The sequence below is a fragment of the Lampetra planeri genome, unplaced genomic scaffold (genome assembly GCF_965212315.1).
Source record: "Lampetra planeri unplaced genomic scaffold, kcLamPlan1.2.h2 scaffold_1116, whole genome shotgun sequence".
Lineage (NCBI taxonomy): Eukaryota > Metazoa > Chordata > Hyperoartia > Petromyzontiformes > Petromyzontidae > Lampetra > Lampetra planeri.
This window is the reverse complement of record NW_027613827.1, coordinates 17,020-33,165: the sequence shown is the minus strand read 5'-3', so window position 1 is coordinate 33,165 and position 16,146 is coordinate 17,020. Positions and strand designations below refer to the sequence as shown.

At 47.5% G+C, this 16,146-nt stretch overlaps 2 protein-coding genes across 2 annotated transcripts; one reads left to right on the top strand and one right to left on the bottom strand.

The window, feature by feature from the left end:
• Nucleotides 1–6: 6 nt before the first annotated feature.
• On the top strand, nt 7–4,225 carry LOC144738664 (putative ATP-dependent RNA helicase DDX56; the record flags this gene model as incomplete). The annotated part of the gene is given in 15 exon segments (XM_078621656.1): nt 7–145; nt 148–176; nt 838–996; nt 1,086–1,257; nt 1,362–1,453; nt 1,962–2,203; nt 2,285–2,425; nt 2,791–2,809; nt 2,811–2,905; nt 2,976–3,071; nt 3,125–3,215; nt 3,297–3,386; nt 3,467–3,572; nt 3,655–3,758; nt 4,142–4,225. Coding segments are annotated over 15 exon segments (1,659 nt in total), but the record flags the coding sequence as incomplete, so codon positions are not given.
• A 696-nt stretch (nt 4,226–4,921) lies between these two features.
• LOC144738663 (inactive carboxypeptidase-like protein X2) lies at nt 4,922–15,898 on the bottom strand. The gene is given in 34 exon segments (XM_078621655.1): nt 4,922–5,200; nt 5,202–5,467; nt 5,567–5,606; nt 5,608–5,667; nt 5,747–5,886; nt 6,489–6,522; nt 6,524–6,592; nt 6,594–6,732; nt 6,810–6,847; nt 6,849–6,929; nt 7,013–7,174; nt 7,176–7,187; nt 7,292–7,378; nt 7,380–7,433; nt 7,436–7,491; nt 7,644–7,767; nt 7,845–7,889; nt 7,891–7,925; nt 8,136–8,262; nt 8,264–8,281; nt 8,632–8,667; nt 8,669–8,717; nt 8,826–8,965; nt 9,035–9,144; nt 9,221–9,278; nt 9,280–9,302; nt 9,389–9,448; nt 9,535–9,630; nt 10,022–10,096; nt 10,508–10,628; nt 10,631–10,755; nt 12,607–12,699; nt 14,934–15,210; nt 15,797–15,898. Coding segments are annotated over 34 exon segments (3,231 nt in total).
• Between the last annotated feature and the right edge of the window lie 248 nt (nt 15,899–16,146).

Here is a 16,146-nt window from a genome sequence, read left to right as displayed (position 1 = left end):
TGACCTGCTTCCCAGGCGGTGGCGGACCAGGGCTGGTCCCAGCCGACCCTGATCCAGGAGAAGGGCCGTTCCTCTGGCGCTGGAGGGGAAAGACTGCTGGCTCGAGCCCGAACCGGGTCCGGGAAAACTGCTGCTTACGCGGTTCCGTGATCCAGCGGATCCTGGACCGCAAACAGGTGAGACACGGAGGCCGGTGGGGGGATTTGGGTTCTGTGCTTCACTGTATATATCTATACATTTTGAGGAACAAGCAGCGTCCTCTGTCACTGTGCTCCGTGGTATTGCAGGCCGATACATTCACGCTTGCATACTTTGAGTACCGTAATTACTCGACCATTTACGATGTCAGATAACGTAAGAAGAAGCACTTCACAGCCAGGTGTCTGTCATTACGGTATTGATTCACGGGCTTCCAGTAACAGAGCAAATGCATAAGGCTGTTGTCAACTTTACAAAACTCCTTCCTCACACCTGGTAGGGGAACAGTGACACTTCTCAGCTTGCAAGGACTGTTTTTCTGTTTCGCAACGGGATACTGTAGTGTTTTTTTGTTGTTTTTTTTACTGTTGTTGTCTTTGCTACTGCTGTAACCAATCGACAAAGATTGGTTCGAGACTGGATCGACAAAGATTCATCTACACACAGAAACGACAAGAACCACAACACCTAAGTGTGCGCCAACAGGTCTAGAAGAAAACAACTTGTGGGTTAATTCAATTGATATCTGCAATCATTCTTATAGCAGTATTAGTAGTTCCCCCCAGCATGTAGTGCATATGACAGTGTATATGACTCACTCCAGTGTTCTCTGTGCTGCGTGTGTGTCTGTGTCTGCAGACTGTTGGTGAGCAGGATGTCCGAGCTCTGGTCCTGGTTCCCACCAAGGAGCTGGGCCAGCAGGTCCAGACCATGATGAGGCAGCTGACCGCCTACTGCTCCAGGGACGTGCGGGTCGCAGACATCTCAGCCAAAGCCGACCTGTCGGCACAGAGGTCAGTCCCACTGCTCAGAGACTGAATGAGGAAGTCGACGCCATGTGGACGTGATATACATTGTGTTATCACGTTTGTGTTTGGCCTGCACAGACCATCTTGATGGAGAAGCCCGACGTAGTCGTGGGGGACGCCGTCCCGTGTGCTGGGCCCCACCTCACCGCCCAGAACCTGGTCCTGCATTCGTCATTGGAGATGCTGGTGGTGGACGAGGCCGACCTGCTGTTCTCTTTCGGCTTCGAGGCAGATCTGAAGACCTGCTGTGGTGAGAACGCACAAAATAAATGTCACTCTTTTTGGTTTTCTCCCATTTTTTCAGGGGGTTGAACAATTCACTCATCAGTTTCCCGCACGAATCTCTTCTCAAAAGCCATTTGCCGAAAATCTACCAGTCGTTTCTGATGTCTGCGACCTTCACCGAGGACGTTCAGGCCTTAAAGGAGCTGCTGCTTCACAACCCTGTAAGATTCAGTTCATTGTTTCAGAGGGACATAAGGTCACATCCACACGGAAAACGAGTTCAGAACCAGACCAGACCACCGTGAACCAGTGGCCTGGAGCCTGAATACAATCAAACCGGGTCCCAGAGAGAGCTCCACCTCTCCTTCGCTAACAACAATGGCAGCTCGGCATGTTGAATATGATGTGTCTGTTTGTCTCCTTTTGGTTCCCGTTCACATTCTCCTCCATCATCTTCTTCCTGTGTTTGTTTCCAATCACATGCTCCATGTCTTCTTCTCTGTGATGGTGGATATCTGTGGCAGCGTTACAGTGCCAACTACAGTCCTAGAGGTCGTACTGCAGCGTATTCACTGGATTTGTGTGGATGCATGCAACAGAAAACAGTTTTGAAAACTATTCCACTTCTGTCTCGTATGGACATGGCCTAAATGTCACCATTTCATACCATGTCATTTCACCAGTTCATAGCTTCAATCTAACTGGTACAGCTGGACCTCGTTCTCTCAGGTGACGCTGAAGCTTCAGGGGTCTCAGCTGCCCGACAGTGGCCAGCTGCAGCAGTACAGCATCAAATGTGAGGAGGAGGACAAGTTCCTGCTGGTCTACACGCTGCTCAAGCTGCGTCTGGTTCAGGGAAAGACGCTGGTGTTCGTGGGTACGGTGGACAGAAGTTTACCGGCTCAAACTCTTCCTGAACAGTTCAGCATTCCCGCCTGTGTGCTCAACTCAGAGCTGCCCGTCCAGTCTAGGTGAGAATGCACCCGCCGCTGACTTCACAGGAGCCAGAATGGTGTTGGGATGACTGATCTCACAAAGCCGCTCCACCGCAGGTGTCACATCATCACACAGTTCAACCAGGGCTTCTACGACTACATCATCGCCACGGATGAACAGAGCCTGTCAGACCCCGCCACTGCATCCCAGCCCGCCAGCAAAGGGAAGAAGAAGAAGGCGGCAGAGAAAGGAACGACGTGAGTCAATGTGTGAACCCACTTCTGGTGGAGTTTTTTGAACTGTGTTTTTTCATGCCTCACTTACCTACAGTGGCCCTGAATTCATTTTTATTATTGTTAATTTATTTCTTTGAAAATATTATTTCTTCTTTGTAGTTAGATAAGCTTTTTTAATTTTTGTAACTTTGAAAAAAATTTCTTCGTTTTTTTAAAAATTTGACAGTGTGTCCATGATTTTTTTTTTTTCCTTGTGCTTTACATATTTTATTTAACTTATTTGTATTTTAATGTATTTGTTGTCAGTTTACTTCATTTGCCCAAGATTTCATTGTGTTAAACTGCGGTCTCTGCTGACACTGACTTGATTCCTGGTGTCTGTAAAGGACCAAAGACAAAGAGTACGGGCGTCTCCAGAGGTGTGGACTTCCAAAACGTCGCCAATGTCATCAACTTCGACTTCCCATTGACGGTAGAGTCGTACATTCATCGAGTTGGAAGGTAGGTGCTGCTGAAACGACCTCTGGGGGCTCTGACAGCATCAGACCATTGACCCTGGGTGTCGTTGCAGGACGGCGAGAGCCGACAACCCCGGTACCGCTCTGTCCTTCATCGCTCACACCGAGCTGGAGCTGCTGTCCGAAGTGGAGGAGGACACTCACAGGAGGTGGCAGCAACCTCACACACACACAAGTCCTGAACCTGTTCACATCTTAACAGTTGTGTCTGTTTGTAGATAATGCGGAATCTGCCCCTGAAACCATACCAGTTCAAGATGGAGGAGATCGAGGGCTTCAGGTACAGGTGCAGGGTGAGTCTCCTCCTCCTACGATTGCGACGAGGCCTCTTGCAGTGCGCTATCGTTCACTTCCTGTTTGTGTGCCGTCCCAAGGATGCCATGCGCTCAGTGACGAAGCAGGCGGTGAAGGAGGCGCGACTGAAGGAGATCAAACAGGAGCTGCTCAACTCCGAAAAACTCAAGGTGAGTGACCGCTGGGTCGCCTGGATACATAACCGCTGTAAAAAGGCGTCGTCTGATTGGCCATTTCATCTGTCACTCAGACCTATTTCGATGACAACCCCCGAGATCTGCAGCTGCTCCGGCACGACAAAGACCTCCACCCCGCCGTCATCAAACCGCACCTGAAGAACGTCCCCGATTACCTCAGTAAGACACACACACACACACACCACACCCCGACACCTCTATGACGCCCCCCTCATCAAATATTCGCTCTGATGTCCTGCAGTTCCTGACACGCTGCGGGGCGTGGTGAATCCTCTGAGCAAGAAGATGGAAGAGGAAGCGAGAGAAGCCCCAATCCCAGAGGGCGTCGCCACAGCTATTTTAAAGGTAAGACACAGAAAGAATGTAGGTAACAGTGACTCAGCACAAGCTGAACACTGGTTGGTTCCGTGGCTGCTTTGTACGACTGGAGCAGCATCCTGTCCCCCGGTGACCGTGCGTGACATGCTGAGCGTCTCTGTGCTGCAAAGGAATAACTGACCGAAGAAATGTCACCAGCGACCAATCAAAATCTCCAATACTTCACACTTCAATCAAAGCAGAGGGTTTTTTCAGGACATAAATACAAAAACGTACAGGAAGTATTTACTTGCTCGCCGACTTCATTTCATCACGGGCACGAATAAGAAGTTGGGGAATCACTAAACAAACAAGTTTGATTAAGTTTCCACGTGAGACGACGCCTGCAGTAACTGTGTTTGTCCTCGTAGAAGAAGAACATCCCAGGGAAGAACCCGCTGAAGAGTTTCCGCTACACCCGAAGCAGAAACAGAAACGGGCAGACTGGACATTAACGCTCCCGCAGCTCTCTGGACGCCTGAGCTGACTGCAGACGTGCACTAGGTGGCGCTGTCAGTCTCCAATGTGAACTGTTCAGGTCGAATGCAGCTGTTGAAGCTTGGTGGGACTTTCAAGAGAGGAGAACACATATCTGACATGTTTGCTCTGGTTTCTACTATTTGTACAAATAAAATGGCATCCATTTCCTGTTTGTATTGATGGAGTAAAGGTGAAGTGTTGGTGAGGACGATGTTTCATTCTCCTTATGTTACTAATAGTGTCATTTTCTCAGACTTTAGATTTTATATTCTTTTGTTATTTTAAAACAGCAGCATTAAGGACCAACGTTGCCAAAATCAATAGAAATTAAAAAGGAATAAATTGATCAAATGTACTAACAAGATATAAGACAAATTGATTGTTTCCATTTTTGCCATTTTTGGTCCTCCATACTGGTATTAGTATGAATCTGTTAAGGAAAAATACTATTAGATCCTGTTTCAGTGACATTTTATTGATTGAATTTGGTTGGAGAGTCTTTGCGCAGGAGATTCCATGTAAATGCAACGTTAACAAATACTAAAAAAAAATTCTTTATTCCAGGGAGTTAAACAGGTGAAAACTAAAATACCTGTATGGTGAGAGTTGTTGGTTAATAAAATCTGTGCGTAGCATCGAAGTGTGAGCGTAGAAATCAGTCGATGGAGAACTCAAACGGGTAATCCCTGGGTGGGCAGCGACCCGAAGATGACGCTGTCGAACGGGTTCTCGGTCGACCAGCCGTCCACAGGAAACCACGAGTCGTACCAGGAAGTGGTGCTCTCTGTTTTAGGCGGCGTCGTGGGTGTTGTGGTAGTAGTAGTAGTAGTAGTAGTAGGCGGGGTGGTACTTAGGCCGCCTCGTAGCCTTTGCAGACGCAGCCGGCGCAATCGCAGAAGCCGCAGCCGTCTGTGTCGCTCGGCCTTCTGGGACATGGCATGTGTGTCGGGCGCCTTGGTGGTGGAGACGCCCGCCACACTGCTTGGTGTTGTCCGCTTTCGCTGTTTTGGTGACAAGTCGTATGGGTCTATTTCCATTGAGCGACATGATTTGTTTGATGCGATCCCAATTGGATTTGGCCAATGTGAAGCTGCAGGAAGTGGCGCCGGAGTCGTAACCCACCATGCAGAGTCTGGACTGGGGAGTGTAGCCGTCAGCTTTGGCCGTCACCCTGTACTCGCCAGGATTCAGCAGCCGCCAGTAGTCACCACCCGCAGCTGGAATGAGTGTGACGACAATCCCTCTTTAGCATTGTCTACGTTTGATGCTGACACTATCACCAGGAAGTGGCCAATGGTCGTGAATAACAAACCTACGGTTTTTGACATCGTGCCGTATCCCCTCCACCGTGACGGTGGGCGTTGGCCAGCGGATTCCCCTCCATGTCTTTTACTATGCCCTTTATCCCACGATGTACCTGCGTAAAAAAACATTTTTTTTGTGTGTCATGGCGGAGCGTAGTATTATCTGTCGGTATACATGTGTCTTGTGCGCACTTGTTCGATGAATGCCAGCAGAGCCTCGCGGTTGTTCTCCCACTCCAGAGGAAGTTCACTCTCGTGAGGAAACTTGTCACAGCCCAGGAAGATGGAGAGCTCGAAGCAGTTGGTGTGCAGGTAGCTGAAGTCGTTCATACCTACAGGAAGCACGTGACAGCTTCACAAGATGATGCGTTAAGGCCAGTCCAGATCAAAAATTAGAAGCCGAAAGGAACGGTTGCAGACAGTGTCAGCGGCTTGAACAGTCCCGTTGTGCTGGTCGGTGCTAGAAGTTCCAGAGGATTTTCCCTAATGGTTGCAGACTGTTGCTGATGTTCTGACCAATCAGCTGCGAGCTGGGGGACAGGTGCCCACCGCCGTGTTTGTGAACCTACATGGTAACTTTTGGCCGATGGACAAGACAATGCGCTGATAAATCCTTTTGAAGCACAACTGCGTCGTCACAACCGTTTAGCTTAGCTTAAAACCGCAGGGACAACCACCAGAGTGGGTATGACGGATGTTTGTCGCTAAGAAGAGTTGCGTTGTCAGGTGGCTTTGTTGTGCTGTTCTACTTTATGGCATGCCACACCGCACCCATTACTCTGCAAAGGAATGTAGTTTACGTGAGGTCTCAATGAGCGGGTCGCAGCTCGGTGCCTGCAACTGGACTGTTGCACGATGGTTACGTTACAAGTTGCTGCACTTGGAATCTTTGGTCTGAGGGTCGGGGGCTCTTATGTGTGAACTTACTGCCCACCCACCGGCTTCCAGTTGGCTCTGTTGGTGATTCCCGTGCCCCCCAGTGACATCGTCACCTTGGCAGGAGCCTCGATAGGTCTCCATCATGGTCGGGTGGCTGTGGGGCGTATGACATCGCCAGCCACCGAAACATGGCATCATCAGGCGTCTCCCTCAGGGCTCCCTCATTCTGTCGTTGAATCCGGGCCCACGTCTCCTCGTTCATATCGGAATTCACCCTCCCAGCGGCGGCTGTCGGTGAACTGGACAAGAGGGCAGCATTACTTCATGGCTCGTCGACAGGTCATCGTCTCCCTGTAAAAGCGTCCTTACAGAAATTGGTGGGCGCTGCATGTCAAACGGGTAGGCCACCAGTTTTTTCGCCTCCCTGCAAATTAGCTCCAAGCACAAATGGGTTTCGCTCCATCCAGGAGATGATGGCTTTGGTCTCTGTGGCGAGCTGAACAAGCAAAGAGGCAGAGACACTTTTGAACACCAGTACATTATAAGTGAGACATTGGAATTGAGGGCAAATGGACTCACGGAACCATTCAGGGCGTTATCCGGCAGTGGGATGTGATGGTTGGGAACAATACGAGGCACCCAGCCTCGGTCCTCCGCCCCCCACAAGATGCTGTTGAGGTCTGGGAAGTTCTCGAAGATGTCGTAACCTTCCTCTGTCCAGTGGCCCAGAGCCCAGTTCCCCCATTTCTGATCCCTGGATGAAAAGAAAACTCAGTGGTGTGACGGAGCTGAATTAGCTGTTGAGGGTACTCTGATGTGCAGAATGAAATGAAACCAATGTTGTCGTCGTTACCATACCATCTCAAACGCCAGCTCATAGGCATCCGGATTGAGCGACGGCACCAGGTGAATTCTCACCCCGTCCACCAGGCGGCGCACTCTGGGGGTTGTCGTCTTTGTACTCCTTACACAGAAACTGCATCAGCAGGCAACAGCAGCTCCCCGGCCCAGGGCCTCATTGCCGTGGAGACCAGCTGTGTAGCGAAATTCCGGTTCACCTGGGAACAAAATAGGAAAAAGAAATACACTCGTGTACATAGTAAAAACATCAAGTGAACGTTGAAGATGTTCAGACAGAAGAAGAAACAATTCAGACAAATCAGATTTGAAAGAATGTACATTGCGACTGGGTGTGTCCAGAGTCCTGTACCTGTCTCATGCTCCCCAGGGTTGTCGGAGATTTCCATGGCGTACATCTTCAGGCCCTGAGAACTTTTTCCAATGTTGTAGATCCTGGTGATGTTGGGACACTCTTCATTTATGACCTTCATCAACTGAAGGAGACGAGTCAAAGCACCGACATCAGATTCCTCCTTTAGCTAGTCAGACATAAAAGGGTCACAAACGGGACCTGTCTCATTTCCTTATAGTTGTGGTGTCGGAAGTCGAGCTCGTCTGGACGGGTTCACGTCGTTCTCACTTGCGTAGCTGCCTGAAAGAAACGACATGACAGCAGACTTGACATCCCGCTGTTCATAATCTACTGAAAACAAGTTCTTCTGAAACTAAGTGATGATGAATTTCCGGTTGGAAATAAACAACCATGAACCTTAAAACTCCCAGATTGGTCAAACAAATATCTCAGTCACAGTAGTCGTAGCAGCGGGTAGCGTTGCTGTGATGATGTTTGTGTGGTGCTTACTTGGCAGCTGACAAGCCAGGATTTCAGCTCGGAGACACAAACTGCCATTCCAACTCTGAGGCAGGATACGGATGTATCGTGCCACCACAGGCGTCACAAACTGATTCATCACTGGCGTGTCTCTGTCCCACATTCCCATAGAACAACTGACAGAGAAAAGGATGGACAATCACAAACCTGTTTTGAGTCATCAAGTGTAGTAGGGGGGGAGGTTTAGTGCAGAGAGTTGGCGACGGAACATTCTGGGTCAGTCGGCAGCATTCGCCTTATCACTGACATGGCATTCCCAGTTTATTCCCACTCATTCAGAGGATCGTCACCAAAGATAGTCAGTTGTATTCCAAGGATGCAGACTAGAATTCCCAGAGCATGCCCTGATATTCCAGTATTCCATAGTCAATGATATTAATATATTCACAGGATACTCAGTAGAATGTCAAGGACAGACCGCTAGATTTCCATTTTTCCATGTCATTGTGTCTGAGTTTCCTCTCACCCACTCGGCGTATCCATCGTGAAGTACCGTCCAGTCCCCGACTGTCGTTACTGAATGCCACGAAGTAGGACGACACAAAATCCTCTCTGGAAAGAAAACAGGTTTTATGGGAAGTTTAAATGGCAATCTGGAATTTTGGCGTCTTTCTGCCCCTTGTTTTTGGTCCGATCGACTCGACGGAAGCATTCACTCACAGTTGCTCTGCGTGTCTCCCCTGAGTGATGACCCCGGTGAACTCCACCTCTCGTCTGGCGTCCACCTCGAACCAGTGCGTCTTCTCTTCGGGCTCTGCACACCATGCACCTCCGTAAAGGTCGTCGTCCTTGTCCGTGCCCTGGAAACAACCACAGCCTTATTTTCAGTCAAGTCTGACTTGCACGAAACCTGATTCCCTCGGAGGTACCTGCATGTTGAGTCGTCCCCTCTGGACGGCGAAGCCATGGTGAGACTGTGAGGATGCCAGCAGCTGGTCATCCTCCACGCGGTGAGACTCCAGACCCAGGGGGGGACACTCTGAGGACAGGAACAGTTTTCGATGCTAACACGTCTGTTGGGACCATTGCTGTGAAAGAGGTCGTTTGGCTGGTACTTTTTGGTTCAGCAGGCACGGCCATCTGTTTCAGACGCTCCTCTTCCTCCTCCTCCTCCCCACGTCTTCCTCAGCCGCTCAGCTTCATGATTAGGAAACAATGTGTGACAACAAAAGTACTTCCACAAGTTATCGTTCTACGTTTTGCAAAAGAAAACAAACAAAGACCTTTTTCTGCCTTTTCCCTTCGCGCTCTCTCCTCCTCCTCCTCCTGTTTCTTCAGAGCCACTGTGGATAGAAAGTCACATCCTTTAACACATCTCAAAGATCACTCCGCTGGGGCGGTGACAGGTACAGCAGTGGGTTGGACGTACAGTCGGCGTAATCATACTCTTCATACCAGGCACCAAAATATGGGACGGTAGTGGCTTCCTCTGGAAGAGAAGGAGAGAAGTCAGAAGCATTTATGACTCACTGAAGAGAGTTTAAAACAACATTAACAGCAGAGATCTCTGCTGGAACAAGTTGTGATTACAGGTCACTGGCTAATTGTTGGTGGAGAGAGAATTTGTATTGTTAAAAAAAAAATAATCTGGATCTGCTTGTATTCAAATGCTTCTTTCGTCATTTAATGTCAGCTGCCATGATGTCAGGGACTGAACTTTGCGAGTTGTTTTTCAGGCTTCCTGAGTGTGTTGTAACCACCTGGTATGTACATGATGACCTCAGTTGTTGTGGTCTTTCTGTCGTCAGGAACTGCATCTGCAGGATTGAAACGAGAAGCGAGCAGGACTCAGTATTTTGCATTTGTGCATCATTCCTGGAAGCGCCCGAAAAGTCTCATAAAGTATAACACCGTACGTCTGGCATCCCAGTAGTCAGCGTCAAGCTCAACCAGCGTCTTTGTTGGAGGTGTCGGCTTCTTGAAGACGTTGACTGTGTAAACATATTTCAGTTTAGAGATTCCACACACGGTGTATGCTAAGCTATCAAGCAAATGTACCTGTAGTTTGTTTTGTGACCACATGAGGGCAGCACAGCAAGATATAAACATGACAAGTGTAAAAGTACGTTGATGTATTTTTCTTCACTAAATCATTTTGGTCTCCGATAGCGTCTTTACCAAACTATGGCCGCTTCCTGTTGCTGCACACATACTGATGTTTCTTTTAGCATTCATAGCTACACCAGCAATGGTCTTACCCAGGTCTGGTTCCACAGGTTCTTCCCATCGAGGTCCCACCGGTGTCACACGTGGAATCACTGTAACAGGTCAAATGAATAGAGTCAAAGTCATCTCATGAGGCAAGTCAGGATGATGTGAACATCATGAGTTAACATACGTACATGTGTCTGAGCCCGAGTCAATCAGCAGCTTCTTGACCGTTGTCGGACGACCAGTGTCTGGCTGCATGGTGGTCGACATGTTTGGTTTCCTTGTGGGTTTAGGTGCCTTTGGCTTTTTTGGTGGGTTTTTACAGTTTTGGGTTTCTTGCTGGGTTTTGGAACTTTGGGCTTTTTGGTCGGCTTTGGAGCTTTCTGCTTCTTTGCTTTGGCCTCCTTCTCCGCTGCTTTCTTTGCTTTGGCTTCAGAGACACGGGTTTGATGGAGGAAAACAGACACAGATCGTTTGTATGAGCGAGAAACGGAAAACGCTAATGAACTTTTATTGCCAAGTATTCCTGTTTACAGTCTGAACTCGTGCTTTCTGTTTACTGTTTCATCAAGTCCTGCCAACAGACATGTTCTTAACAAGCAGGAACCAGGTCATTGGTTTGTTTTGGACAAACAGGAAAGCAGCTGGCCAGTCCTCCACAGTGAGAGAGCAGTTACGTAAAGAACTGACAGACATGACAGTCAGTTCTCAGTCCGGTCGGTGTGAATGAATGGTCTGGTTGCATCCTGCGTGTATTGCCCTGTAAACAGAGATGTAAACACCAGGCAGATGTATTATCTGCTTCACGTATAATACACCCACCACCATACAACTGACTCTGAATCTCTGAATCTGAAGTTACACTGCTTACAACTGCTAGCATTGCAGTGACAACCTGAAGGATTGATAGATAGATAGATCCTTTATTCATCTCCAAGAGAAATTCACTGGCAATTTCTGACAAAGTTCCTTTTGTTCCTGACTTATTCCATGTTCCAAACACAAATTCTGAGCTAGTTACCACTGCATTCACTCAAAATCACGCACAAAGGGGAACAGCCGTAAGAAAAAGATGACTTTCAGACACTTACAAGTCAGCAAATGGCATTGTAAAGACGTTTGATCCCAGAAAAAATGGAAACAAACATGTGAGAACATGTGTCCCCCTGTGACATAACTGAGCACATGTTGTCATGAGTCTGCTGTGAATGTGTTCCACCTGTCCCCCGGTCTCCCCTTCATCTTTGCCTCCTGCAGTTTACATGTTGAAATCAGCAAAAAACATAGGAAACAAAAGTCAGAGCAGAGGCAGTGAAACATGCTGCTGCTCCGTGAGGCCGTGCTGAGGATGGAAAGTTGTTTTGGAGCTTTTTATGTAACTTTAAATGAGCCCGACATGAGAAACTCTTGTGGTTTTGCCTCATGCAGCGGAAAGAACTTCAGCAACTGAAGCTCTCGTAAATCCTGTCTGCTCACGGGAAAATCATAGTGGAAATATTTCTCCTGTTGCTCATAGTTTTTCTGTTTTCGAAGCGTCTTGTGGTTAAAAAGAAGAAAAAAAAAAACATACTGTACTGTTAAAAAACGAGCTACCAAAACGCTGCGTACACAATCTGCTGCTGGCAGACAAAGCAGGCCATGAAACCCGCAAAGAAAATGGCAACTGAATCACTGTGAGTTTCTGCAGCGTCATCCCTCAAAATAATAATTACAAAAAACTCAAGCTGCTTCACTGTAGTTTTTCATACGCGACAGGAACACATTAGTGTCTGAGATGACCACTGGAGGCAAACAGATCATCAGATAAATGCATTCAACGTGTTACTTTCATGTTTTAGTTTCCACATTAAATGACCAAAGAAAGCTGGAGGTGTAAGGAAGACTAAAACTGCAATACAAAACACATATATACAACATAATCAATGAATAAATACATTTGTGAATTAAATACATATCTTTTTCACATGTGACTAATGAAATACAGAAAGAAGAAATAGAAATAGGAATAAGCATCAATACACTGGAAATTAATAGATTTTAAATATATATAGTTGCTATTTTTTGCTAGTTTATGAAGTTCACAATTAAAGTGACGCTGTTTTTTTGTACCCAAATTGATGTAGTTTGCCTTTGTTTTAATTTGGAGTGGTATTTCAGTTCAGTGGTGTGTCAGTTTTAGTCTTCTGTAGAAGAACCATCTGATGTCAGAGACCATTGTTATTCTTTTCCTGTATGCGTCAGAAAGGACAGAAGCTACTATTCGTATCAGGTGTCTCTTACCTGCCTCGATTTTCTTCCGGAGTTTTCTTCTTCTTTGGTTTGGTCTTCTCCTCATCCACCCCCCTCAGTGGGCTCGTCCGACATCTGAACGTCTCCTTGTCCCCTGAGCCTCAGCGGCCCTCCAGCTTCCCTCACCTGAAGCCCTGTTTCATCCTCGTTCCTGTCCTCCTGAGCGCAGACCAGGACGCAGCACAGACTCACAAACCCACAGATGACGAGAACCTCAGCCCTCATTTTTCACCGCAACGATGAAACGGAGCAGGAGAAGCTGCCTGGAACTCACGCTGGCTGTGAAAACAACACTCAACTGACCCACATTTGACCTGCAGATGAACTGATTCGCTCTGAGGAACAAAAGGAGCAAGAAGGATGAGCTCGTGGAGGAGTAGAAAGCTTCTTCTTCTCTGGTGGACAGGAGAAGAAGAAAGGCAGATCCAGAGAGGAATACTTCCTCCCTCCTCGTCAACTCTCCCTCATGGCCCTTCACCCCCTTTTCCCCTCACCCATCTCTGAGCGGGAGGGGAGGAGCGTCTGACACCGGAGACATTCCTACAAGGGAGGGAGCGGAGGAGGACAGGAGGAACCAAATCGGAGAAAGACAGAGATGTTCTGCAGGATTTGAGGCTGGCGGCAGCTGAAAAAAAATGAAACAAAAAAAACACTCTGACTTGAAGAAAGAAAGTAAAATGGAGAAACAGAAAAAGAGCTTTTCGAACACCGTTGACCTTTTGAGCCCGAAGCTATTTGTCAGGCCTCTGCTCTAAAATGGCTTACCGTAATAAACAAGAATGTACCTCTGCAACCATTACGTCTATTTGAATAATTATAATAAAGCTAATAATTTTACAACTCCACATCAATGAAGCTATTTCTGTCGTTGCTGTTCTTTGGGGTTCTTTCTGCCTGATGCTTTGGTGGGTATGTTTGGACTCTGTGGACTGTCTGCTTTCCTTTGAGGGGTTGTTTGTGGGTTTTACATAAAGTACCACAGCGGTAGTGAGTGGGTTGACTGGGTGTCGCCACATGGATTTTGATATTTGATAATTCATTTAATTGGTGGGACATTGGGGCATGTCAACATGACTTAGATATTCTTGTAGCCCAGGTTCTCCTGTTTAATTTGATGAGCAGCATCCCTGTATACTTTTGATTAGTGCATTGTTCTACGTTGTTGGTTCCTCCTAAGTATAAAAGTCCCCCGCTCAGGTTTATTGGGTTACCAGAACTTTATCGGTATTTCTTGCATTGGAGGTGGTCAGATTTGGCTCCGTCGTGTTCGTTCTTGTGTTGATCTCTCGGGAAATCGTGGTTCGCAGTAACGGCGTCCTCTGTCGGAATGTGTGACAATTACACTTGGTATTTCTTGTAATTCTCTCCGTACCGCAGTACTCGCGACATCACCTGAAGGTAAAAAGTGCTGAAGTGCTACTTGTGCTAAAATGCTAACAGTTAGCATTGAGCTTTTGACCTGATGAGACTGAGAGTTTGTCATTGATGGTTTCACATCTTTAAAAACCAACAACTGAATCGTTTTCCACGACTGACTGACTTGTCGTTTGTTCTCTGGCACATTCTCATTGACATTAGTGTGTGATGACACACACTTCCACTCCTCCATCTGGTTCCAATTTCCTTCCCTCTGATCAGTTCGACTCCAAACCAGATCATATCCCAGCACCTGATACAAACTTCTGTCTCTCACACACACATGCATACACAATATATGTTCACGTTTAACCTGCATTATTTTTTTTTCACCCAGCTATTGGCTGCTACATGAATTAATGAAGGTTTCTTGGATCTGATTTGTTTCCTAACAAAGGTTCGTATGACATCAGTGGATAAGAGTGTGTTAAATTAGACACAGATGTGTGTGTGTGTGTGTGTGATATTTCTATCACTGCGGGAATATGAATCTATTGCATCACAAGCATAATGTGGGGACTCGTTACATCAGTTGAATGACTTTGAATCAGCTTTGGTGGAGTTCGTCGCTCTCCGAGTGCCCGTCTCTCAACAAGATGACACAAACATGTTTGCGACAGAGGCAGACTGTAAAAACTTTTGGGACAAATGTTATGTTAACGAACGAAGAAGCAAGTTTCAATAAAAAATGTTTTATGAAAATAAGTTATAGAATAATTACATGACAAATTATTTAACATCTTGACTGAGTCCCCGTTCAGAACATCACCAGTTCTTCCCTGAATGCAGCATCATGAATAGTAATGGCGATAAAGCGGGCAGCAGCGGTGGCGGTTGCGGCAGCGGCGCAAACATCCGGAGTGGCATGCGCTGCTGGCAGAACACGGGACTGAAGGTCAGAGACGACAGGACAGCCGGGAGAGGAGGAGAAGGATGGCGGGAGGAGTGGCAGCTCTTCCTCGGCCTCCCTTCCCACCTGCAGACGCTCCTTCTTCCACTTGGTGCGTCGGTTCTGGAACCAGATCTTTACTTGCGTCTCAGAGAGGCGGAGGGCGGCGGCGATGGCGTGGCGCTCCAGCACCGACAAGTAGTGGCACCGGTGGAAGCTGTGCTCCAGGATCCGCAGCTGTTCCAATGTGAAGGCCGTGCGGATCCGCCGGCTGTTGCCCCTTTGACCTTTGCAGCTTGCCTTCACACGGAGCCTCCGTCCCTGAGCGTCCTAGATCACGCCGCTCCTCTCCGGGTACTTCGCTTGTTGTCGAAGCTCCTGAAAGGAGAAAGGAAACACATTGATCAGTACACTCTGAATCATTGCTACCAACTCACCAACTTTGTCGCTATTTTTTAGCAAATTGAACAATTTGCTGAATGACTCTTTTTGCTGAATGGATTTGAATGATTCAGTACCTAAAAGGACTCTTTTGCCCATCACAAAATCCGAGACAAAGGCGGAAAAAAACAAGTACACGTACTGTATGAAGCGTCCCTCAAAATAAAAGACTGAGCAACAAAATGTTCAGTAGCCATCGAAATGTACAGCTTTGACTTTGTTAAGCAATTTTAATTCTCTTAATTAAAAGAGACCTTGGACCTCAGGCGACTCCCAGAAAACTGCAGATCCTCATTTGTTGAGATTACAAACTCTTATTTTGAAAGATGCTTTTACACCACTCGGCTCCTCAAATATCTCACGTATAACGGTTAAAAACGACGTTTATCAGGATCTTTTAAAAAGGTTTCCCATATATCAGATGAGGGTTCCTGTCATGACTCACCTGTGTCCTCCGAACGTCTCCTGTTGAACTTGTCCGGGTCCAGTATGTCCCTCCACGGAGAACGCGGGTTCTGTGCACCAGCGGAACTTTGACTGTCTGCATGTCAGCTGTGTGTGCGTGTCCCCTGCCTCTTCTCGGGTTTATATACTCACACGGGACCTAAAGATGCACAGGAACAAAAGGGGGACACGCTCCGGGTCCCTGCGGGTCCCCAGCGGGGCCACTTCGGTATGTAAATGCAGAGTTCTGGGGGGCTCTTGGGGGGCTGGAGTGGGTTATTTATTGCGGTGCATCTGGTTGAAATGTGGCCCTTTTCTTTTCCTTCGTGTTGCTCTTTGTACGGCAGCATG